General features: G+C 40.3%; 1 protein-coding gene across 2 annotated transcripts in view; it reads right to left on the minus strand.

Annotated features, from left to right (window-relative positions):
- The window catches only part of AIG1 (androgen induced 1), a 121,745-nt gene that overhangs the window by 77,480 nt on the left and 18,022 nt on the right, over window positions 1-26,243 (minus strand). For both annotated transcript variants that reach the window (XR_011808356.1, XM_027454424.3), the window contains exon 2: window positions 7,539-7,694. Coding sequence is in view for 1 of the 2 variants with exons in the window: in XM_027454424.3 (XP_027310225.3) it covers window positions 7,539-7,694 (156 nt within the window). In the remaining variant the exon portion in view is untranslated. The remainder of the gene's footprint in view (window positions 1-7,538; window positions 7,695-26,243) is intronic.

Raw genomic sequence — 26,243 nt, forward strand, 5'->3', positions numbered from 1 at the left:
AGCACTTTTTAATGTCAGCCATCAAAATAGCATTATTAAAAAAAAACATTAACACTTCAGGCAGCCTGCACACAATTCGCGGACTGGGATACACAGAGAAGAGTTCCAGTATTCCCCTCACTTGTCAGCACAAATTTTGCCCTAGCTCTTGTCAGAGACTATTTACTAGGAGCTCAAAGAAAGACCATTATTTCCTCTAAACTGAGGGCAGGACAGATGGCTCAGACAAAGTTTGTGCTAGGCTCAACATTTGCCAAATTGTCACTAATTCATTAAAGATAATCTGATGTCTGAAAAGCAAAGACAATATAAAACCACAGAAAATTACAGAAATAAGAGTTTTAGATTACCTTAGCTGGGGAAAGAACAGAATCTGTAGTCTTCTAATTAAAACACAATTGTTTTTTTTACCTTGAATTTGAGCTCTTAGTTCTGTAGTAACAAAAGGCTTATTGCTTACAGCAGTAAAAAATGATACCTAGGCCAGGGGCTTTTCAGGGACAATTTGGAGGGGATCTCTACACTGTAGCAACATGTCCAAGTTCCAGGTTTGAGAGACAACAGATAGGACTTTCACTGAAATAAGCAGGGAAATACTCATTTACATCTGAACCGATTTGGCCCATGATCTTACTTAGACGGATTAGGAATAAACTTGAAGGAGAAGCAAAGAGAAAGTGCAAGAAACATGGGGTGAGCACAGCGAGGCCAGCAAATCACGAGTATGTGTGACAGCGTAGGTATACATGTAAGTTGTTTCATGTGCTTCTGAGTCTGGGAAGCTAAAACTGAGGGTATGGTTTATCGGCGGCACCTTGTTCTAGCTCAGAAACGCATGCGTCGGCCAGGCAGCTATGTGAGTGATCCAACGCTGTACGCTGTTCCCCCGGCGTGCATACAGTACATAGTTTCTTGGTTCCCAGCACACTCGCCCATCTGTTACGACAGCTATCAGTGCCTGCTCGGAATAAGCTCGGAGACCATTTGACTAGTAGTACACAGAGGCCAGGAATAAAAAACAGGGTATGATGGACAGCCCGCAAAATACTGCGAGTGTAAAGTACCCCACAAGAAGCCTCTCATCTGGCATTGGCACAGCCCAGCTCTTTACACACCTGCTGACACATGAGTGCCAAGATAGGAATAGCTGAACAGCGGGGAAAATGGAAGCAAAGTATCCTCTTCTCTATAGGCTTCCTAGAAGTCATGCATTATTACCGTGGGTCTCTGGGAACCTGCTAAGACCAACTGAGACATAAAACCTCACGGAGATTCAGGTGCATGAAGAACAAGATTAGATAATGCTTTTTTCCAAAGGAGTCTCACAGCCAGGACAATCACCCAGAACTACACTGAACCTCACTGCACTGAACACAACATAGCTGGCATGTTTCGCTCTGCGATTTCTGTGTGGAGCAGCATAAAACAATTGACTTTGCCATGGAGGTAAAGATAGGAAAAGAGGGGATGTGCCATCTGTCCCTTTACCAAAGTCAGCCAATGGATGGAACGAGATCAACCTAGCTGGTTGCAGCCATCTGGAGGTACAGACGGCAAACGCTGCTTAGCGAAGCACTATCGCAAGGTAGACATAAGGTAAGGGAAGTGCGCAAAGCCCAGAGAGTTACAGAACCAACCTGTCCCAGAGGATGGCCAGACACGAGACAACACAGCGCCCTGGGGAAGATCCCTGCCAGTGTCTGGATGGTTCACCTTGCCTTTCTTTACAATTCGCTCATTTGTGTAAAATTTGTGAATCCCAAAAACGAGCTGTTGAACTGTGAACTAGAATGAACTACAAAAATGAACAATTTGGATAAAAAAAAAAAAAGTTATTAATGAGGACTTCCTATTGAGATCCTTTGGCTGCTTCTGAATTTGTTCTTTGATTAATAAGCAGCTCTTGGTCTGGTACGTTAGAACCACCTCTGCTACTGGTAAAACGTCATCTGAGCTGGGCTTTGCCAAGGTCACACACAGCCATGCACTACAGGGCCACTGCAAGGAGCTGCTTCTTTACGCTGCCTATGTAAGGCTCAGAATTGCATCTCCCATGCTTATAATCCCATCTTCCTCGTGGCATGGTTCATTGCTGTTAGGGCCAGAGTCATGGAACTGCCCTCAAATGCCAAGCTGAACAGGCAGCTCAGAGGCAGCAGACAATGATTATTTCTGGGAGTCCAGTACCTTGATTTTCTTTTGTTCCCAAGCCAAAATGGCACAAATGTCACTCTTCCACCTCCTCTTCACACAAACTAGAGGTCTGGAATTGGAGGAAGAAAACAGACCCCAGCAATTGCTTTTACACTTCTTTGCACAAAAGTATACTAAGACTGCCAGCTTTCTGAAGACACTGATAACTTGGTTAAACAATATATGGTTAAGCAACATAAAAGAACAGATGAGTCCCTCTTTTGCTACTTTTCCTATCTAGGATCATTACAGACCAAAGAGAACCTCGAATTTGCAAGCAAACCTTTGAAATTGTTTGAAAATACGGAGTCGCTACCATCACAGATATCTAGAGTATCACTAAATAAATAGACGGCAGAGGAAACAAAAAATAAGGCTGAAAACAAAACTCTGTTTTCCCATTTAAGGAGATTCTCTTTAAGCTTTTGTTTTCTGTCTCTGAAGTTTCAGAGAAGGACATGAGAACATGTGGCACTGCCACAGGAGCAATTTTAGAGGACAAGCTGGGAAATGGTTGGTGAGTCAAAAAGGAAAACAAGTAGCTTTATCAAAATACTGTGAATGGAAGCAAAAAAGGAACTCAGAGGGGGAAGCCAATGAAACGAATTGCATAATTTGCTGTTTTAGATGAGCCCAACCAAGAAATGTTATGCAAAACAAGAATGAACCCAGTGGATCTTTATTTTCCTGCACTATGTATTTTTGGTTTTGGCTGGGCTGCACAGTTAGGTTCACTCATTTCCTGGATGGCTTCACGACAAAGTAAAAAAAAAAAAAAAAAAAAAACTCTGACCTTGACAAAATTACATCTAAGTACACGTTGTGCAGTTAAAGGTAAGTTTTCTGGCTGTCTCCCAAGACAGCTGTGGTTAAGTGCAAGTATAAATATATCACTTGGGAGCATCGTTGAGGGTTAAAGGCATTACATATAGAAGTGAATTGTTATTAAAAGCAGACTGCCAGAAGTGCAAACTGGCATGGTACTGCTGGCTTTATGTAGGACCTAGTGCTAGCACAGAATCACACCAACCGAGTTTGAAAAGGGCCAATGAAAGAAATCACAAAGAGTGTGAACTGAAAACCAGGGAGGGTTCTCCTTGGAAAAGAGAGTTCACCAGTCAGCTGCACTGCTTGCTCATGCTTCCCGCACCAGGTGTTATCTCACCACCAATGAGGGCAGAATCTGGAATAGAGATTTAAGCATGGCAGAATCAATAAAAATGTTTTGTAGTCCAGTAAAATAACAAGGCAAGCAGGGGACTGCAGCAAATGCCTACACATCTTTCCTTGGGATAAGGTCCCTAATCAGCATTATTAATTGTCAACAGAAGAAGGGTGATCAGCTTTCCTTTTGACTGCACTAGCGCCTTCTTAAAATACCGCAGAGAAACAAGAGATACGGAAGCATGCCTGGCTTTCCGTCTTTAGCATCACAGCTTTTTAAAAGCATAAAAGTATAATTTATGCAAATGAGATCATTCTTGCCAGTTTAGACTCAGGCCCAAACTGAGCTATTAAAGCTACATAATAATGTACAGTCTGTGATTTTCTAGACAGCAATTGCTCTTCTAATATGTGACAATATCCATTTTGTTTCTTTGTTCTATTTCTATTAGCCATGGTCTTAAACACCTAGAAATGCCCGTTCTTTCTCTTTCTCTTCTTGTACAGTACAAATGAATCACAATAACCATCGATAAAGCCATATGCAGTTTACACAAAACACTAAGTAGCAACAGAAACTTGGAAACTTCCTTAATCTATGACAAACAAATAGAAAAGAGTAGGGATAGTTTAAAACACTAGTATTAGGCTTTGATTTTTACGCTTGCATTACATTTCTTTAATAGTATAAACTATTCCCAACACAAATCTCCTTCAGGATGATAAAGGGGTGGTAGGCGCACCCAGTACAGACAAGAATTGGTAGTAAGCCTCTAAAATGCCTATCACAACCCTTTTTTTTTTTTCATTGGATGCTTCCTCATCTCTTAGGCATTTGAATAGTATCCCAGTCTTATACGAACCTTAAAAAGGGACAGGAAGTGTTGCCCAGAGACTTCTCATGGAATAACACTTTGCTGCACAGAAAATTGGTCTGATGATTTCTGATTTGATTCACTTAAAATCTATTCTAAAAAGAACAACAATAGGTAAAGAGTAGTCATTAGGTCCTTCAAAGAGGTTCATGTTTATTGCTTGATGCTCCTAAACCTAATAGCAGGTTGGCAACTCTCAGTTTTATCGGAGCCCCTGGAGATATGCAATGCATAGCACAACACTGGAGAAATTTGATTTGCTGCAAAGATTTTGCAAGATTTGATTTGTTGCAAAGCCACCCAAGGAGTTTGTTTGCCCTTGGGCTGGTTCTTTCCCTTCCTTTGGAAGGTGGGAGGAGGTTGGTGGTCAGACTTCCCAGGTGGTTTACATGTTACACTTTTTAAGGAAGTACTAAAAATGAAGTGCTGTAGTTTGTTACGTGTTTTTTCACACATCATTGTTTGACTTGGGAGTGGAAACCCCTTTTCTCATCTATATTTCAGAGTAAGTCGTCTCAAGGGCTTCAGTAAGCAGGAAATAAAGAAAAAAATGCGTTGAATAGCTCTTGAAAAACTACAGTTAGTGGGCTTTAAAATGTTCCCCTAGTATTTGCATTATTCCCTAAATATGCCCTGTGCAAAACACTGAGCAATAAAAATAATTTAGATGTTAAGGTAACTGACAAGTATTTAAGCATGGCCTCTGTACTGTTACATCAGAAACCCAACAAGGATTTTGTTCACATCTGTTCAATTTTTCTGTGTGAATATTCCCTCGTGCCGCTACTGGAAAGCGCTGAGAAGCTCCATGGAGAGCTACGTGGGTGAGACTCAAAAAATAAAAAAAATCTGCATTTGAGCTTACATTGTTCTTTTTTTTTTATTTTTTGGAGTGAGGAAGCTGTTAAGAGAATATGGGAAATAAGGGAACTTTAACTTTTTTCCTGCAGACACTGTGTTTTTTAATAACTTCCTCCTAACAAGCACCCCTGGCATATCAGAATTTCACTGGGTATTTTCTTGCACATAAATAGGTCTTTAAAAGAGCAAAACCAGCATTACACACTCGCTACTTTCAGGCAAAACCTTCCTACACGTAACCACATTAAAGAAAAGTGGTGCCAGCCTGTGGCGGGTCTGTTGTCCCACAGGCACTGCCTAGTGCTTGGGCACATGGTAGCTGCAGTGCGGTGATGGCTGTCAGAGAGGGTCAGGTTTTGGGAAGGAGGTGCCTTGGTGTGGGTTACACACGTCAGCCTGAGGCAGGGCAATGAGACCAGTGCTACCTTCCAAAGCTCTGTTGTTTGTCTCCCAGTAGCCAGGAGAAGAAGCAACAATAAAAACAACCTTTTTAGGCTTTCTTTATTGGAAGTAAATTGAAAGAATATGTGGTCAACACTTGTTCCACCTCCCCACTGAAACATTACATTTAGGAATTAAGAGCATCTGTTCAATGAGCATGGCCATTCCTTATTATTTTCTGGATTTTTTTCTTGTGTCTGTGTAAAAAGTTGTTTCTGCACACAACCACTGAAAAAACAAGCTAGCTCCAGGTATGCAAAATGTCCCTTGGGAACCGTGTAAGTTTTGCAACACTACGTCTAGAGCAGGGGATGGCTAGAGGGGGTTCCTTGCTTACTAGTGGCAAGCAAAACACTGCATGAAAGAAACCTGCGAAACATGCAGCTGAAATTGCTCTCTGAATTGCCAAGCCAGCATGAAGCTAATATTCTCCAAGATCTTGAAAGTTTCAAGGTCAGAAACACTGCAAGGGTGGAAAAGTACACCAACATCAGAACAGAGCTAAAACAGAGGCAGGAGAGAATCCTTGTAGATTGTTTTGATGCTTACACTTGTATATTGAAAAAGGCACTTAAACTCTTTAAATAAAGACAAATAATGTTATATTGTTCTCTTTCTTCACTTCTAGTATCAACATGGTAGGAAAATGAGCTGCTGCCGATCACAGTCACAACTACTTCACAATTCCCAAACTCCCTCAAAATACACATGTGACATATATATCTCTGCACACATAAAATACCTATTTGCAAGCCTGCTTATTCAGAGATATTTTTTTTTTTAATGTATAAGTTGATACCGATTCCTCTATCACGGCTGTAAAACTGAGGTTTCCTACCCCAACATGAACTGTAGCAGCTCCCAAGAGCTAGGCCAGCAAGTACAGTAAGTGAAGGCTACTAAGTGGGTATTTATGAAGGAAACACCTTCACCTTCACTTTGCATTTTCTAACTTTGAAAAAGCATTCTTTATTTCTTATATTGTGAAATCTCACATTACTGAGAATCACATCTAATGAAGCATCTCTGAATATATCAAACTATAAATGATATATGGATAAGTTGGGTTAAGTGCTGTTAATTGAAAATGAGTGTTCATCTTCATTGAAACAGTACAAACTTTGAGAAAGTTTTCTAGTAGTTCTACAGTGAAAAAAAGTGAACGTATTTTGAACTACTCTATATCGAAATTAGAAATCAGAAATAAGGTTTCATCACAAATTATAGTAAAAGCAGTACTTTAATGAAAGGTTCTCCTTTCTTTTAATGTAGCCTAAACTTGGAACTAATCTGAGACAGACACGCTTCCGCAGAAAAACATGAAATTCTGGATTTTCAGACATTTTCAGTGTGTGTTATGAAACACCTCAAGACAATGAGCACCTTTTGCCACTAAAAGGGAAGTGCAGTGTCCCAGTGGAGCGGAATCCAATCCAAAGAATAGTTTTCCTTTGAAAAAGACATCTAAAAACCAAATTATTCCATACCTTCTGCGTGCCTTTTTTTACATTACTGACTAACTCCTTTTTACCTACCCCATTTCTTCTGTCAGCTCCAAATCCCCCATGGGATTAACAAGGATCAACCTGGATTTTAGCTTCCCTTCTTCTCCATGACAGAACAGCACACAGCCTGGGAGCTCCAGTCAGGTCGTTACGGTGTGAGACATGTCAGTCAGCACTTCCTTTACAACTGATGATGACACGAGGTGCAGAAGACTGATTCCAAGAACCCACTGGTAGAATTCACATTTGAAATGACTTCTACAATCTACTTCCTATTTTAAAAACTTTTATTATTTAACGAACCACCAATAATTACAGCAACATCAGTGTTCTCTTACACCTGTGATAAGTACAGCGTAGTAAAATCACCTCTACCATGATTCTCTTTCTCTGTAGTCTCATGTGAAGAGATGCACAAGCCTTCCAGGCAAAAGACAACCAGAAAACACCACCACTCACCCAGTCTGTGAAGATGAGCACAGATTAACACCACACTTACCACTCCGATGGGGAAAGCCAGAACAGCCATCATCCAGTCGCGGAGGGAAATGAGTTTTTTCATCTGCCTTTCTTGTTCTTGACTGTCATTTCCTTTTGTGAGAAGACTGGAAAGGTCGGTCAATACACAGATCCCGAAGAAGACAGCCTGGATAACCTGCATAGAAATGGGAACACATCTTCAGCAGTGGAAACACCAGACTTTGGCTGAAAGCAGAGGCAGAATCAGGTGCAGGTGAGGAATAGCACCTCAGAACTGACATGGGGAATGGGGAAACATCCCTTGCTTCACGATGAGTAGAATTTGTTCACGTGAAACATAAAGGTCCCTTGTGTTTCCAGGCTGGAAGTTATCTGGGTAAGTACTGTATTCACCTAAACCATTTTTCCAATTGTTTGTCCAAAAGGTTCACATTCTGAGCACACTGAAATAAACACTCTGATCAGGATGCCAGTGCAGGGGAAATACACTAAGTATGTAGTTAGTACAATTAAAAGAAACCTGATTTTGCTGTTTGTGGTTTTCAAGCCCGTAACCTCAGCTGGAAGACCCTGGCATAGCTCTGCGTATGCCTTGCTTTTCACGTTTCTGGGGGCAGTTGTGCAAATGGAAGGACTGTTTTGCTGGTGGGAAGCCCACCCGTGCCTCAGCCAGGTGCCACCTTCCCCGGGGGCTGTACTACAACAATCACCCCTGCTTCGCCCCATAAAGCTAGGCCCCAAAGCCTTCATCTCACAGGTAGAAAAAGCGAGAAACGCTGCCTGTTAAAACAAAGGAAATAAAAAGGATGAGTGATTCTTCCTCACGTTCCAGGAGCCAAACCTGGAGACCCCCCTGCCCAGGAGCGAAGAACGTGCCTGAGGCCTCCTGAGAGACTCGGCACGCGCCACAGGCGCCGGCGGATCCGTCACTGCAGCTCGGGTCACCAGCGACACAACGAGCAAGCTGCCGGAGTCAGCCAAGCTCTCACTTCGTGATGGCAGTCTGCCATTTGCCTGTCCTCTTTTTTTTGTGTGTTTATGTGTGCAACACTGTGAGATTATCTCTCGCATTAAATTGGTAGTTTAATCACCTGAACTCACCGATTTGGTTCAAACTTGACTTGGTCTTAGCTTGATACCGTGTTTTTCTTCCTTAATTAGCTTAGTAAAATTGTAGTAAGTTAGCTCAGGAATGCTCTTGCCTGAGGACGTATCAACTTGCTCATCCTTTTTAGTACAGTTCAGAAAAAGTGCACAGAGTTTGTTTACTCCCAGAGCTTAAAGCCCGGGTCACAAACCCACATGCATCGGGTAATCTCAGGTAAGAAATTAACAAAACACGGGCTTGGTTCCCAAACTGCACAGTGATTCATCAAAAACCATACACATGCACTTAAAATACATACTAGGTGTTTTTTTCAAAACAAGCCTGGAGTGCTAGTGTAAAAGTCTAATTGTAAATCTAAGCGTTTGCCTGACTGGGAGCCTCATACTAAAAAGCAGACGGTCTGTAAGAAATACGAATAGCACATCCCCAGATTTTGCAAGATACAATTTATTAAGTGCACATATCTTTGCAGAATTTGAGCTATAATATAAGTACTGTAAGAAAACACCTCAGGATAGGGAACACTAATTCAGAATAGGGGAGGAAAGAAGGAGGGAGGAAGGAAGGAAATACCAAAGAGATGTTGACTACTAGAAAGAAATCCAGAGAAGCGAAATGGTTGGATGGCTTAAAGTACATTCCCTTCCTCAACAATCCTCATATAACCCAAATACTTATAAATTCTGGCTGTAAAGCTGTGAACGACAGACGTTCAAATGGCCCCTGAATATCCTGTCATCAACATAATAAAGGAGCTGCTTGCAATTCTGCTGCCATTGCCCTCCCCTCTCCCTGCTGTAGCTCCATATAATTTGCTTGATAAATAGCACAGAGCATAGACCGGCAACATTACAAAACATTCCCTGAAGCCATGAAATGTGACAGACTACTAATGTTGGACCTGAGTATTCAGCTAGAAAAAGGTATAACTTCAAATGACTTTGGAAAAGTTAATGTTTTCTACGTAATTCCTGAAAAACATTTTAAATCAAAGTAGGGGCTCCTTGGAGCTACATAATCACAGAGTCCTTATGCACTTTTTCATGTTATTTATTTGAAGGAAGCACTTAGTAGAAAAAAATTCTTCCCATCCTTAGCCCTGTTTTCCACCAGACAGATGGCCTATTTGGAGAGAAGGAATAGAAGCACTAATTATGTATTTGCTTGACTTAAGAGGAGATATGATACCATCTACACTATTCGCTCAAGAGTGTGAATGCCAAAGAAGGAAAAAGATTCAAGACAGGACTGAAAAAAAAAAAAAAGTCTACCTACCAGTAATGAGATCAATCTGGGTGTAAAGAAGTTTAGGCTGAGTACCAGGAAATATTTCCTAACAGGGAGTTCTACCAGACCATGAAATAGTTTCTCAGAGGAAATGGTGGAAGCCTCATTGCTTGAGTCATTCAAACTGATATTGGACAAAACATTCAATAATGTACTGCAGGGAACAATATTACACTGGCAGGGCTTGAACGAGTGACTAATAGATTGTTTGCAGCTCTAACTATGATTCCCTGAAATGGTCGCTCTCCAAAGTAACACAGACTCAAACAATCACACACCCACTTTCCAAGGGAATTGGAATCGTACATCCACTAATCAATCATAAAACGAACAGCTTCTCTCCCCATTATCCTCTTACGAACACACCGTTTCAAGGGAAAATACAATGATATCATCGGGAATAACTGAAAATTCCTAAAGGGAAAGACAGTACCCAAAGTCTTCAGCAAGTAACTATGAAAGAAACCGTTCTACAAAAAGATTAACAAAAAAAATACATATAGGAAAGAGAAAATTACATATTTATTGAGAATTGTTGAACATTCAGAGCCAGTGAAAAAATCCTACAGTGTTCAGGGAGCAACATTTCCAGCCTATTCACACAAATAGCATATGTACAAGCATCACAGTACTTTCTTTCCTTTCTAGAATGTGCAAGAAAATTCATCTGACAACTATCAACATTCAGGATTAGACTGAGGACGGCCAGAGCTGCCTGACTCTCAGCAGCATAACCTGAACAGCCACAGTCAGTAACAATTTACATCCTTTGGGGGTCTGGCATAAGGAAAGCATAGGATGCTCACAAAAGGCTCAGGGGAGACATTATTGCTCTCTACAGATACCTGAAAGGAAGGTGTGGGGAGCTGGGGGTCAGCCTCTTCCCAGAGATTACTAGTGACAGGACTAGAGGGAATGGCCTCGAGTTGCACGACGGGAGGTTCAGGTTGGAAATTTCTTTTCGTTTCTTTTCAGAAAGAGCAGTCAGGCATTGACACGGGTTGCCCAGGGAAGTGGTGGTGTCACCGTCCCTGGGGGTGTTTAAGGAAAGGCTGGATGTGGTGCTTAGGGACACAGTTTAGTGGGTGACGTTGGTAGTAGAGTGATGGTGGGACCAGATGATCTTGGAGGTCTTTTCCAACCTTAATGATCCTGTGATTCTGTGTAGCTAATGGCAGTTTATCGTATGAAACAAATTTCCAAAGTCCATACTCCTCAGTGTGAATGTTGCATAACAGATGTAAAAAGTTCATAGCGAGGCAGAAGAAACTCCTTTTTAGCCATATGCTCAAAAGCACCCTGACCTTACCTCAGATTTAGGATCACGTTTTCAAAACAAGGACAGGTGGTCAATCTATACAAGAAACAGCCCCAAATGTTAAGCAAATAAGTGACTTTTTTTTTCTTTTTCTTGGAAATTTAAGTACTAAGAGTGCATCGGAGGGAACATATTCCAATTTTTGCATCTAACTAGTGTTTGAAGGAAAACAGTGATTAGAAAATGACAAATGCAACATGACAGGAAAGAGCCACACCTTCCTTACACCATGTAACAGTGATAAAGAGGCAGAAACTTGTAAGCAGAGTATGGAAAAACAAGCAAATCACTGACACGGGTATAAAATACTAACTTCCTGCTGACCCCATTTTTTCCACTGAAGCCTAGAGGGGCAAATGCTACTGTGCTTGACACTACAGTACCTTTAAGCTTTGTTATGTAATGGCAAGTAATGCAAACAGCCTTCTACAGGTATTTTAGTTACACAGAACTCTGAGGAGAGACAAAACTTGTTAAAATGCTGCAGGAGAAAACAGCTATGAATAGAAGATGAAACCAAGCAACCAAGAAAGCTTCTCAAACAGTGAGATCTGTTCAGACTATGTATCAGAAAAAATATTTTATTTTTTACTGCACCTTATGAGCGATTAGGATCAAGTAAGCTAATTGTACATGTCTGTCTCCTACAAGATAATAACGGATTGCTTCAGTACAGCTGTCTTCCACAAGATGCTTGCTGAAAGATAGCAGCCAACAACCTCCTTATATTCCCCCTGACTTCTTAGAGGCCTTTCAGGTTGAGCAACCAAAAATATATTTCCTCATAAACCTTTCTTCAGTCCATGCAGCCTCTCTTCTGTCCCATGCTGTGAAGCCCCACAGTGCAGATATACAAATATCTGCACAACCAAGGTCAGCAAAAATTCTGTCACCATTCTTAACAAGGCAGAAAACTCCTACTAAATTCACTGAATCTAGGATTTCATTGCCTGTGGATTGTTCTTCTTTCAGGCTACCTCACAATGAGAAGCATTCCTTAGAGCTCAGAGCAGGAGAACTGGAAAAGGCTGTGGAAGTACCCCCACAGCCTTAATCACAGGTACGTTTTGCTCTATATTCTTTGACAATGGAGAATTCACTGTCCTCCAACATATCATTTTTAAAGATTGCCAGCACTTATGAGATGTTTCATGCACCCCTCTATGAAATAAGGCATATGAGTAGGCTAGCAAATAGGCAGGGCTGCCAGAATAAAACATGCACGTAATACTTAAAAAAATCAGCAAGAAATAAAAAAGGATGGAAAATTAAGTAATGTTCAAATTTTCCGATCTGTGTTATACAGAACACAGTCTGACTCCCTTTTTGAACAAACAGAATATGATTTACAGCTCCAGAGTATGTTACCACTCCTCATCACCTTGTGCCACTTTTGCTTTCGTTCCTCCAACCTCTATATTATTATCCAACATGAAAATGTGTTACATGATTTAGCAATGAGGATGAGTGTGTTTTAAGAAACTGAAGTAATTTAAGTCAGATTTTTATCTCTCTGCCCTGACTGGACTCTGTTTTGGGACCATGCTTCGTTCCGATTGCAGTATACTAGACCATATCCAGGCACCTGTGGACATCCTGCAGCCTGTAAAAGCAGCTCAATGAGCTGAAGTTGCAATACAATGAGCTAGTCCAGGTAAGGCAATAGCAACAGGATATTTTTGATAGAAAACATACTATGTTTATGGAACAAAGCCATGGACTGTAGCTGTTTATTAATCTGTTGTACCAATCTGTTGTAAACAACTCTTGACTTCATGAAGCTACCAACTCTTTTGTCCGCTACCACTCCACTGGCACTCACAGGCACATGGCTTTTACTCTCGACATTAGTCCTCTTCTCTCTGTGCCTTTGTTAGTTTGAACAGCAAGCAGAAGCTGGACAATATGTAATCAAGTGTTAAATCTTTCTACCAGAGAAGCCACTGACTTTAGATAAGAAAAAGACAACTCTTCATGCTTACAGACAAATGAAAGACTGAAATAAAGACATAAAAGCAAGAAGCAACAACTTTTGAGGTATTAAAATACATGTCAGTGTAGTATGTCTAATTACTAAGTTTACAATTAAGTAGATTTAAGTGCAAACACCTTGAAGAAATATTGTGTGTTACACAAAATCATTACTCCCTTGCAAGGAATGAGGAAGAAGACTTGTATTTTAAAGGCCAGAGGTAGAAGAGCAGCATCACCCTAGAAGGTTCAGCCCTCGTATCAGTTTGGGAGCAATCTTCTTCCACACTGACTGCAGTGCCATGGCTGTTCTGTTTGTCAGAGCAGATTTCCATGATAGAGCCAACTGCAACAGAGACAAGGAACGCATCCCCTGTGCATCACCAGCCAGTGGCCTGAGAAAACAAATACACAACGTACAGGCAAAAAGGTAATGGGCAAGGGAACAAAATCAGAGTAAGCCAAAGGAATACTAAATGAAAATGCCATCTACTTTGCTCTGAGTTGTTTCATGGTAAAGCATCTTGAAATATGTTTTTCTTCCTTCTCTTTCACTTACACAAATTAGAACTTAAACTCCACCAGTAAAACATTACACTTATTTCTATCAGAGGAGCCATTAGAAATTTGGTAAGTGCACATATTTCACACTGATGGACAGCCTTATAAATATCTAGCATCATCCTCATCCAAAACAATGACTCATGTCTCCCTTTACAGCCTTCGGTGGGGGGCAGGTTCCTGTAACCAGGATGTCACACATGAAGCCAAGCCCTTACTAGGAAATGTAACTTCATTTTCATGATTTAGTCATATGACATGAACCAGAGCTTATAAAACATGCCTAATCCCTTACCATACGATATGTGTTCAGGGACTGTTTTAAATATCCTTCACTTTCTACATAACCTCCTGTAGTCTTTTCCTCTGAAGCCCACCAGGATTGTCCAAATGTAACCAAGGAAGGACAGGATTTTAAACCAATGAGATTTTACAGATACAGAAAAGAATAAAGTCCACCATGCAATTATTATGCATGCAGAATAAATCTATTTGGCTCCTGGGTCTAGTTTTTATAGGTACTAAATCATTTGAGCCCAAGTGTTTAAGTACCTACGCTGGAACTGTGGAAAGGGGACACAGCTGTTAAAGACAGACCTTGTGTTTCCAAAAGGCGAGATGTACCGTAAAATTCTGCCTGTTGGAGCACAAGATGTGTTTTTATCTGGACAGACAGAAAGCCACTTTTTTTTTCTTCTGGAAACTAGAGCAACTTAAATAAGAAATCAGAAATCTAAAACAGATGTGGGTGCCTAAAATGTCACTTTTATAGCATTGCCTTTCAGTCTCTATTAGAATTCACAATTGCCGGCAAATGAAATAAAACAATCTAACATATAATGTAAGCCTATTGCATGCACCTCTTCCTTTCTCTCTCCATCATTGCTCAACTTTACCCAGAAAAACACCAACACCTTACTGCGCTACACTTACTGGAGAGGTTAAGTCTCAGACCATTCTGTCTTAACATGATTCTTGCCCATCTTGTAATGGTTTTCAAACACATGCCACACAGCTCTCACAGAGCTAATGTGGTTGTGCTAATGTAGTTTTACAAGTAGTCTCCTTAATAGTGTCAGAATTTCTATAAGGACGTTTATAATTTCTTACTACAACAGACTAAACTGAAATTTGGTAAAGTATCAAAATATTTTGAGATGCTTTAATGTTTAAAGGCAAAAAAAAGCATATTTCATTTTGTGTTTCACATGGGTAAAATGCTCCCAACAACAACAACAAAGTTGCCTAAGTGGACGACAATTGAGAAACTCATTTTGAAGTACGACTATATCTCAGCTGCGTTGCATAGATGACATTTCCAGCATGATCTCAGCATGAGAGACTATATGCCATCTGGCTCAGAAGTGTTAACAGCATGGAATCCACTACCACTATCAGATGAAGAGATGAAATGGACAAACACAGAAAGAGGTATCAACAAAAATTTGACCAGATGCTCAGAGAGTGTTATATTTTCTCAAATCTTCTGCATTTTTTTTAGCTGTGTCATTCCTCTCTAACCTCATGTCCACCCAAGTCTTCCTTCTTCCTCTAAAAACTACAGGCATTTTTTTCTGGATGCTTCTGAGTTAGAGATCCCTGAATATCTTATTTTCATCTTAACTAATACACTCAAAGAAGCACTAAGTTCATTGTTGCAGCATTTAAGAAATTATTATTCTATTTTTATCTTTATCCTTTTGATTTTAAATTGTTTTGACTAAACTCATTTTCTAATAATCCCCATTTTCTTTCTTACTCTCTTGCATTGTGTATAGAAAAGCTGCCATTACTACTTATTGTATCCTGCTTATAAGACACTATAATTTCATTAAACTTATATAATCCATTCAGCAAACATGTATAATACAGTTTATTCAGAATAGATTATGATTTTATTAGGTTATATCTTTTATGTTTCTCTTTGCTGAAGCTTAATCCTATTAGGATTATACACTGCTCAGAAGGTTATGTCATTATTTTGGCTTAAATGCTAGTTTTACACATTTCAGCATGATTGGTACGGTCTCTGCAGCAGTGGCCTTGCACTCAACCAGCAGGAATGGCAGCTCTCTAGACAATGTTTGGGATAGCTAGCTAAGAAGCTAAGACTTGTTCTGCAGCTGTCTGTGCTAAACTGAGCTTTAGGATAGGGTTTCTGATGGCTGGAAAGTCCCTAGAGCTTTGCAGGTTAATTACCCCCAAAAGAAATTAAATTTTATTAAATACAGACTTCCTCAAAGAAATGTCTTGCTTAAAACTTCAGAAACTTCTGCATTGCACCAACTTTTTCACATTTAGAAATACTAGGTGAAAGCCACTAGAGGGAAGCAATTTTGGCAGACCAAATTTGAAAAAATAAATAAATAGAAGCTCTTTAACATGAGAGTCACTGCCTTTGCTTTTTATTTCTTCCCTTTTTAATGAATAAGGTAACAGCTGCTTTCTAAATTGCTGAATCTAGAAAAGGCAATGACTGATATATCTCAGCAACATGGTTACAGAGCTGGAAATGCAAATGGAAAAGGATTACAGTTTTCTGAGACACAGTAGCCACAGTGCTGCCCTACCATTTCTGCAGGAAATACAAGGTTTTAATCCTTCTGTTTTCTGAGTACTGTAAAAGCAATAATGAATGACTCCTCACACCAGTCTAGCAAGGTAGAATATTAAGTGATACTGTCTCATTCGGGCAGTTCTCCCTCTCTCCAGGGAAGGCAGGGAAAGGACACATTATGCCACCTCTTCATACAACCAGTTTACCAACAACGCACAATCTAGGTAAATTGCAAACCCACATTGTGAAAAATAGCTCAAGTCTCCAGTTGGGGTAACCTTCAGCTTTTCCTTCAAGCAACTTTTCTTCTTTGGCTCACTGCTGCAGCAGCCGAAAGATAACTTATGAGGGACACATAAAGTATGTTCATAAATAAAGTTATTACTAAAACAAGGATGTTTTGTAATTAGACCACAGCAAAGGATGCTGTTATTCAAGCTCCACTTAAAAAAAAAAAAAAAAGTGAACATAATCTTGTACATTAATTATGAAACACATGATTAAATGAAAACTGATCTAACATGTTGTACTGTCCTCATAGACAAGACTATTCTTTACAAAACATTTCAACATGGCATTATAAGTTGTAAAGAGTTGTATTTCAGGGGAAAAAAAAGTCTTCATTATCTCATATCTCTAATGAAAACATGGGAAAAACCCTGACATAAGCTAACTGTATTTAAATTAAATAATACGAGGGAGGTTGAGTGTTCACTAGGTGTGTGGCATTTCAACCCTGAATACTACTACTTCCCTGTGTACATTGTCTTCTACATAAATAAATCTCAAAGGAAACCGAGGATTTGTTTCCCGACTGTCCATGGGTGAAAGTGAGGCACGGGGCAGCACGCTGCTCAAGGTCACGCCACGAGTCAGCAGGGGAGCTGGGAAGTGAACTGCCGAGCCCTGACCTCCAGGCAGCTCCCTGTCATTAGATCATGCTCTGTTCCTTGCAGCTGCGCTCCTGCTTACAGTGAGAGCTATTTCAACTGCGTACGAAGGAAACACTCCTGGCTTTCTCACAGAAGTAGGGTAGACTGTTTCTGTCCCTCCAAATGCAGCCAGACAGCTGCTAGTGTAAATGCAAATACTTTTCCTCTTAAGAACCTCATATTAATCATAACTTCCAAAGACTTTTTTTTTTTTTTTTTTTTTTTTTGCTTTAGTGAAGTTTTTAAAGTTTTCTAATGGTTAGATACTCCATTCCTGACTAGCTGATCTTGTGCCAACCAACAAGTTACCACATTCTGAAATATGACAGCTCTGGAGAGCTTGTCTATTCCCACCTTCACTGTTCTTACCCTTTAGTTCATGATACCAAACAGTCATTTTGAGCAACATTAGCACTGAAAAAATCATTTTTTTTCCCTTCACTTGTTCTACTCCATGTTTTTTTCTTCACTTGTTCTACTCCATGTGAGTAAGTCTGAGGAGCTGCAAGATCAGTGTGTTGCACACCTTGCCTCCCTGCATCCCCACAGGACAGAGTGCTGGATAGGAGAAGCACGGCCATCCCACCTGCGTCCTTCACATTGTCTTCGGAGGAAGGTCCTGAAAAAGAAATGGCCTGAAGCCCTATCTTGCCTTACATGCCCGTGAAGGCAGGCACAGCTCAAACCTCCGTGCCTATCAAGGGACATGTTCACACCACCCGTGCCTTTCAAGGGACGTGGCCCACAGGTCAGCCGGGCAGATCACATCAGGAAACGCACAGGCATCACGTATCCTCCGCTAAACCTCTCAGTACTCCAAGACCAATGACTCCCCGCAGCAAGTAGGTGCGGTGTCCTCTGAATTACCGCTCCAGCTGCAATTGCAAGGCAGCTGGGGATAAGGGCCGGGCCGTGCACATGCCAAGAGTGCTGACTCACCAGAGGAACTCCCTGGGCAGTCCCGGGAACTCCCCAGACAGTTTCTGTGAGAGGAGATAATGGACTGAGGGCTGCGGGAGTACAGGAGCCCGCCTGGCCCCACCAGCGACAGAGGGATTGATGAAGGTCCCCAGGCAGCCCCAGTTTGGCTTCGTGTCAGCCAGATAAGTGAGGGTGTGACAGGGGCTGGGGCGGCAGGGAGCTCCCGGCAGCCCTGGCAGCAACACGGGGAGCTCCTGCCCCACACACGTGAAGGAGCTGGCGGCCTGGCAGGCACTCCTCGTGTGTTTGGTGTGTTCATCACCAGATGGGGCAGTTCCTGCACACAGCTGAGTCGATAGAAACTCATCGTGTGTGCACCAGAGTGGTGGTGTGGGCGCACAGGCCAGCTAGATTGTAAGAGTTCACCAGCCAGCGGTCTGGGGAGTCTGATCTGAACCAGCTGAAAACGCTGTTATGAGCACACTCGTAACAGAGCCTCCTATCACCACGTGGCCACACTGTCACAACAGTGACAACATTCACACAAGAGCATTACCTCATGTGGATGATCTACACTAGATCCTTTAGCTAACACGTACATCGGTGTTTGTGTAACACAGACCAGAAGGATCTCTATGAAAATGAGAGCCCACTACCAAGGAAGATGTCCACAATGAAATCACATGAGATATGAAACACTGCCCCAAAGCATTAGGGCATTTATCTAAGGAAGTGTATCTGACGCCACAGTGGGATATTGTGTAAGGTAGCTGTAATTCTGGCTTGCAGAATACACGCTCCTTTCCCAAAATACCTACCAAATAACTGCATTCCCAGTATCCTGCCCCACTCCTCACAACACAAAATTGCTGGTTACACAGATAATGTTCATAAGCGTTGGTGGTTTGTGGGCAATACCCATTTATTTATAATCTGGCCATAATCCATTACAACACCAGACACAGATGCTCCACTGGTAGGAACAGGCACTTCCCTTCAGGCCGTCCGTAAACATGCAGCAAGAAACTTCATACCAGTCTCTGATCAGAGCTCCTGACCTGCTCCCTTGGCATGCCTGTCCTGAGACTACCAGCCAGACTAGGTCATGCTCATCCTCTTGCTTTTAATCAACCAGGAATCCTGGCTCTGAGACTTGTTACAAGTCTCACAGTACACGGCCTGAGCCCTCCAGCCCTCCTGCCATGACAGCAGGGCCAAATGCTTGATGCAGAGCTGAGGTGAGCCCCACCTGGATGCTGCCTGAGGACGACCATGTGGGACCCTTCCTCCTGTGTTCAGGAAAACGTGTTGTGGGCTAGGCCTGTATCCACAAGGAGGTTTAGGTGTGATGCTGCACAGGGTGCTTTGACACCTGGCGCCTGAAATGGAATTTACAAGCCTGAGCTGTGCACACAAAATTCAATTTCCAAAAAGCAGACCACAAAGGAGAGAGATATAATTAAGCAAAAAATACCCAGATATAACTGGCAAGGAAAGGAGTATGTCCAGAATCCCTCCAACAAGGTACATGCATGCAGCACTAAAGCGACTTCAATTACTTGTGTGAGACTGGTATTCACAGCTTGAAGCCCAAAAAGGTGTTAGGTGTGTAAAGAGTCAGCCATTATCTCTAGGGACTGCTAACTGTAACATATGGTGGAAGGAAAAGACAAATTATTAATATTGACTTTAGTGCAACGCTGAAAGTAAGTATAGTACTCGTTATGGAATGCACCTTCTACACCCATTTCAACCCCAAACGAGCTTAAATAATAATTCTTAATTTAAGGAGACACATATTAGTGAGCATGTTAAAGACCATGGTGTTCCCCCTTTCTGCTAAACTGTGCCAGTGTGAGAGCCCACAGATGTCTTTGGAGGCTTATACTGAGGTCCCAGTCCTTCACCTACATTCCACGTGGAAAACCTATTTGCAAAAATGCAAAACCAGAAGAAACCGGAAATCAGGACTACTTCCTTCTGTCCCATCCTTCTCCACACAACGTGCAAACGGGACAGAAACACTCTTCTAGTATAGCTCTCTATGAATGCTCAGCCTACCATCTTGTTTTTAAAATACTCTGCCTAGGGAAAAACTCTTGGTCAGAAAAACAATATGCTCTGCAGGCCTCACTGCAGAGCTCAGATGTATCATACTTCTTAAGGTATCCTTAAGGTATGAAACCTCAAGCAACACACATACCAGAGATGTCTTCAAGCTCCACTTGACTCAATTTACCTTGTTCTTCCCACCCCACTGAAGGGAGGAGGCAGGGGTGAGATCTGGCCATGTCCAAAGCTCTGTATTAGTCTGCTGTCAAGACTGGACCCTTTGACTTCTTCACTTCTATTTATAAACATAGTTAGGTATTACAAGAGCCAGACTACTTAACCATGAGGACTGTCAAAACAGATAATGTATTGTGTCTCACTGAATTACAAACTGGCTGGGTGCCTAGCCTTTTGACTTCAAAGGTCCACTCCATCATTGCTCAAGCAATGTCTTCTATCTACTTTAAAAGTTTTGACAACAGTTAACTGTGAAATGACTATATGGATCATCTAAATTGTATTTGTTAATCATCCTACTGGTTCACTGCACCGGTTGCTAGATCCGATGCCAACTTAGGAAGAGCAATACTTTACCAGAAAATGCAGCTACGACCTTCATTCTAACAAGATAACGCTCAGCAGTGATCTGTTGTGGTATCCACACTGATGTGTGCTCAGAGAAGTGAAGGTGTTAACTTACTCTACGGGTTGTCTAAGAAATTGCTTTCCTCATGTATGTAGGGAGCCCATGTGCATCCACAGTGGGATCAAGATTAGTATTTACATTTCAAAGAACAAAGTACTTAACTGTAGTAACAGCTACAGCACAGTAACTGTTTTTATGAGGCCCATGAAATTTTATTTACCTCAGTGAAGGCATTGCTTGTATCTGCTTCCATTAGTTAGAAAACTAATGGCATTTATGGGGGTTAATATGGGTTAATAAACCTATAAAAAACCTGCAAGAAAATCTACAACAAATACAGCAAATCTAATATAGATAGGAAAACATCCCCTTCTGAGAGGAGAATGCTGAAATAAAACAATAACCCAGAAAAATACACATTGACTCCAAGTTAAAATATCACGGCTTGCTTTTATGTAAGATTGTATTAGCTGATCTTTTGGAGGAAAATATAAATTAAATACTGCTTTGATTTATAAAATGCCTGACATCTGATTGTCTGATCACTAACCTGCACACACGCACTGAAGGAAGTGCAAGCACATTCTGTTGCCCCAGAAAGGGATTTCTTTTAAAGATGGAGCTTTTATCCAGCTATGGATGTTGACAAAACATATATTTAAAAGCAAAATATGATATAGTACAACAATACCATAGGATTATCATTAATATAAAACCATAAGCTTCATGAATTTCATCTCCATATTTATGACATTTGTATAAATGCAAAGATAAGGTGAGCACATCAATACATAGTCCATTTGAAAAGCAAGGCCAAAAAAATCAACAGCAGAAAGAAAAGCCACATATTTTAATCTTGTGTTTACTAATCACGTATGCTAAAAGGTAAACCATCATATCATGATTTACATTCTGTGTCAAAGAAAAATTAATCAATTTGTATATCACAGCATTACTACGGCATTATAAATGTCTCTCCACAAACATTCTTCTCACACTTTCTTTTCCCCAGTTTATATTTCCCAGGTTTTCAGACTGAAGATGGAGAGAGCATGAGAGAGACTCTTGCTTAGATATTTTTTAAAAACAAAAGAAAACCGTTAAAGCAGAGACCAACTGATTTTTGACTACGCTTAAAATCTGGTTCAGTCCTTGAAAACTATACAGTACACTTCTACCGTCTTAATTATTCTTAATAGAAATACCTCATAAAACTCTATAAAAGTGGATTTCCTTGCAGGTCAAAAAAAATTATTCAAATCAAAGCCAGGAGTAAGATTTAAAACTGAGGAGATCCACCATCAGTGACCATTTCATAACAAGGCAGGAACAGTACATCTGTTAACTTCAGTGTTTGTATAATAGCACACGAGGAGCAAAGAAACAGTAAAGTAGGCAAATCCAAAGCCATTTACTGCTTACTAATTCAAACCAGCACTTTAAAATCATCTGGAAAAAAAATACAGGAAAAGCTACTGTAGCTGAACAAAAGAAAAACAAAAGCTAATTTCGTTGTGCCAAGACATACTTAGGAAGCAGACTGCTACATTCTGTACAACTTCCCATCTCTTCCACGAAGACCCTGCTGAAGAGCACCTCCGAAAAATAAGGCATGAGGCGGTGTTGCCACATAAGCATCATGAAATAGTCACATTGAATGTAACCTCCTGTCAACTACAGACAGAAAAAAAGGACTCTCATATTTTGGAACATAACCTGACTTGCAAGGGCCGAAACGAACAGAATGGCAAACTCTTCTCTCTAAAGAAATAAAAGCCTTGTTTTGCTATATTCCTTTATTATTATTATTACACTAGGAATGGGGGAATAAACTGGTGCATTTATTTTATTTCTAATAGATAATTATCATGACTGGTGACAGGATGAATTTGGATAGAAACTGGAATACATGAAAACTGCTCCAACCAAAAGTTTGAACAGTTTTAACTACATAAATGAACTTTAATAGTTGCACATGCAAAGATATAATAGTTTAATAGTTTGCACATGCAAAGAAAAGCATATCACAACACATTGTGTATTTAAATCTGACATACTCAACAAATGAATTGTTTTCTGTAGTATGTAAAACCAGACTTATTGTTTCTTTTCACCATGCCCTACAAGATTTTAGAACTCATGGATCTTAGCCTCCCACACTCATTGTTATTCGCAGACGAGGAGAAGGAAAACCAGCTTTCCTACTTTTTAACTTCTAGTTGTTTTCTTTGTTAATTTTTCTTTATTCTGTTTGGATGAATTAGTTATTGAACTAAACTAATGAATAACAGAAAGAAATACTTTATATCTGCGGAGAAGGCTACTGTTGTCAAAAAAACAAACAAACAAACAAAAAAACAACGAGGCAAAACCTTGTGCTTTTGTATTATTGCATTATCTGGTGCTTGAGCATTACTTTCATTATCTCTGTGGTGTGGCTCTTAAAATCTTCAGTAACACATATGCTGGCTAGGTATAACAAGACCTACTGAAAAACTTGGTTGTGGAGCCCATGCCCATAAACAATTCCAAAAATACGCTATATCAGGAGAGATGACAGATTATGAGCACACATGCTACATTATCAGCAAACAGGATCATCAACAGCGAGATCCTTAACAGGTAACACGGTTGAGCAGTTCTAAAATCTGGGTCAGTGTTGAGCATGACCTGAACAAGGGGTTGGACTTGATGACCTCCTGGGTTCCCCTCCAACCTGAATGATTCTGTAACTACATCGAGTCTGGGTGTTCACATCAGGGAAAGTCTTTAGTTATGTCAAAGAGTGTGAAATTCCTTCCCTGTTAGCAAAACACAGATAAGTCTTGAATGACTGCATCTGATTATTACATCTTGAACAATTCTGAAGTATTTGCACAACTTACTGAAGGACTTCTCCTACAGTCATTATACATGTAGGTTTAAACTTCACATGAGGACATTGGTGCAGACAGTACAGCAAAAGTACTTGGTCTTGCTGAAGTGTCTTCCCTGCTGGTACAGCACATTAAGTATGTTACTCAATTTGGGGGAAAATAGCCAGGGGACTCTCACCAAGTGAGGATTTGAGCTTAAACTCATATAATGGATGATCATTAAGTAATATGTACTAGGTATTTGATTGCCATTTTGTATGTTCATACAAAAACAGTAATAACAAAACTGGAGATCATTCTGTGACTACCATGGCAGTAAAGAAAATCTAGGCTTAGTTCACCCATCAGAACAGAGACAAGCTCTTTTTGCACGTTTTAGCATGTTTCTGTTATTGACACACAGAAGGAGCGAAGACAAGTAGCTGGTTATTTCATTGCAATTTGATGTCTAACAGGTCAGTAAGTTCTCTTGACAGTTCACACAGTTCACACCAGTGCTCCCTTTTAAACTGCTGTTCGACTTCTCACACGTAATCACAGGTTGATCTCTCACCTCTGTGGTGCCAGCCCCAAATCTGCTTTTATCTCTATGAAACGAAAAAAATATATAAATAAATAAATAAAAAATAAAATAAAATAAAATAAAATAAAATAAAATAAAATAAAATAAAATAAAATAAAATAAAATAAAATAAAATAAAATAAAACAATGGTTTTGTCTTTTACATGTAATTTTACAGTCCACTATTTTCCAGTCATATGAAGAATTCTTACTCACATCCTGTGTCCAACCCTTGGTTTGCAATAAGGTGATGCTACACATTCTTTGCTGAGGTCTTCACTGTGGTATGTGATCCTGGATCCTTCCAAGTCCTGGTGCCAGCAGCAAACTGACACCAATTCAACTTTTGCCATGATTAAACATTAGTTGATTAAACGTTTGTTACGTAAGTATCCGTAAGAAATTTGTCATTTACTTATCTGGAAGACAACTTGCAGGTGAAATACAGCACTTCTGTATTTTCTTTAAAAAGTTTATGGAAGTCTTTTAGCTAGCCTTTCCACCAGATAATGGTGTATTATTGAAGTGCTTAACAACTTGGGAAGTGTTCTAAAGACTTGAATTTCCATAGGTTTTTCGTTGGCATCTGTGTGCAATGTAGACAAGATGCTAACGAACTAGGATGGAAATGTTTTCTTCTCACTTTGTGGAGTCATTTGTCAATGAAAATGCAATACACAAGAAAGGGTTATGCATGAGAGCATGTAGTCACAGAGTTGTTTTCTCTTTTGCCGGAAAAGGCTGAAATCAAAGCTTCAGTTTTGTCTTGAGAGATTAGAGTCACGTTAAAGGTGTAGAATTCAAAAATTGGCTAGCCGCAAAAGAAGTCTATCATTCTTCACTGCTGCTAATTAAAACTGATCAATAGAGAAAGGACCCAGAATCTCGGTGCCTGTTACAGCACCATAATCACACCTACAGCGGTCTGAAGATATATATTCAACCAGGAGAGAAAACAAGAACATGGTGACTGCAGTAGGAGGGATTGTTTTGCTACCTCTCCCCTTACAAAAAAAATATGACCTACGTATCCTATACATATTCCATTTCACAAGCAATATTCACCCTCATCTTGTTACTTTTCCTCCTCTGTTCAGCCCTGTAGTACATTCTGGGTGGGATCTCACAAATATGTGGTCTTTCTTGGGATTTCTACTCCACTGAAGCCAATAGGTGCCTAAGATTAACTGAAGCAAAGTTTTTGAAAAATCCCACTTTTCCTAATCATATCTCATATGAAATGAATACGCAAAGCCTACATGAAGGACTTTCACATAAGTCTCTCTGAAGGTCCACAACCAAGTCTTATATGCCCTGTCAGGTGACCTTCCATTCATTGCTGGTTTTTTTTTCTTAGTTTTTCCTGGACATTCAGAACATTTGATAAAATACATGGATGCTGGCTCCGTATGCTATAAATTAAGATAAGGAATATTTTCTAGTGCAGTTATACAATATTATACTACCGGTTTATTTGAAGAAACTGTGAAACAAATTTACAGCTGGTAAATGCTACAGCAAAGTACTCATCCTTTTAACATTTATAGCTCGGACTTCAAAAGAAATTGAAAATGAAACCTCCTAGACTTCATAACACAAGCCACAAAGCACAGAAAATCATGTTTCATTATACTTTATGACATTACCAATGAAGCAATAGTAGCTAATTTTATTGTCACATTTTATAGATAAACTGAAGCACACAGTTTATGAATTATCCTGTGATGACACAGTAAGGCACAGGAGATTCTGGAATCAGAAGACAATCAGACCTGTGGACTGAACTAGACTCCCGAATAATCCTTTTGCCCTTGATAGAAGACAGCTGGCAGAAATTCTTCAAGATTTGAATACCTGCCTCCTTTACAGACATCTTTGAAAGGTCACACCTAAATATAGTTATACGCGCTTCTAAATAAACACCACTTGCTTT

The sequence above is a fragment of the Anas platyrhynchos genome, chromosome 3 (assembly GCF_047663525.1).
Source record: "Anas platyrhynchos isolate ZD024472 breed Pekin duck chromosome 3, IASCAAS_PekinDuck_T2T, whole genome shotgun sequence".
In the NCBI taxonomy this organism is placed as follows: domain Eukaryota; kingdom Metazoa; phylum Chordata; class Aves; order Anseriformes; family Anatidae; genus Anas; species Anas platyrhynchos.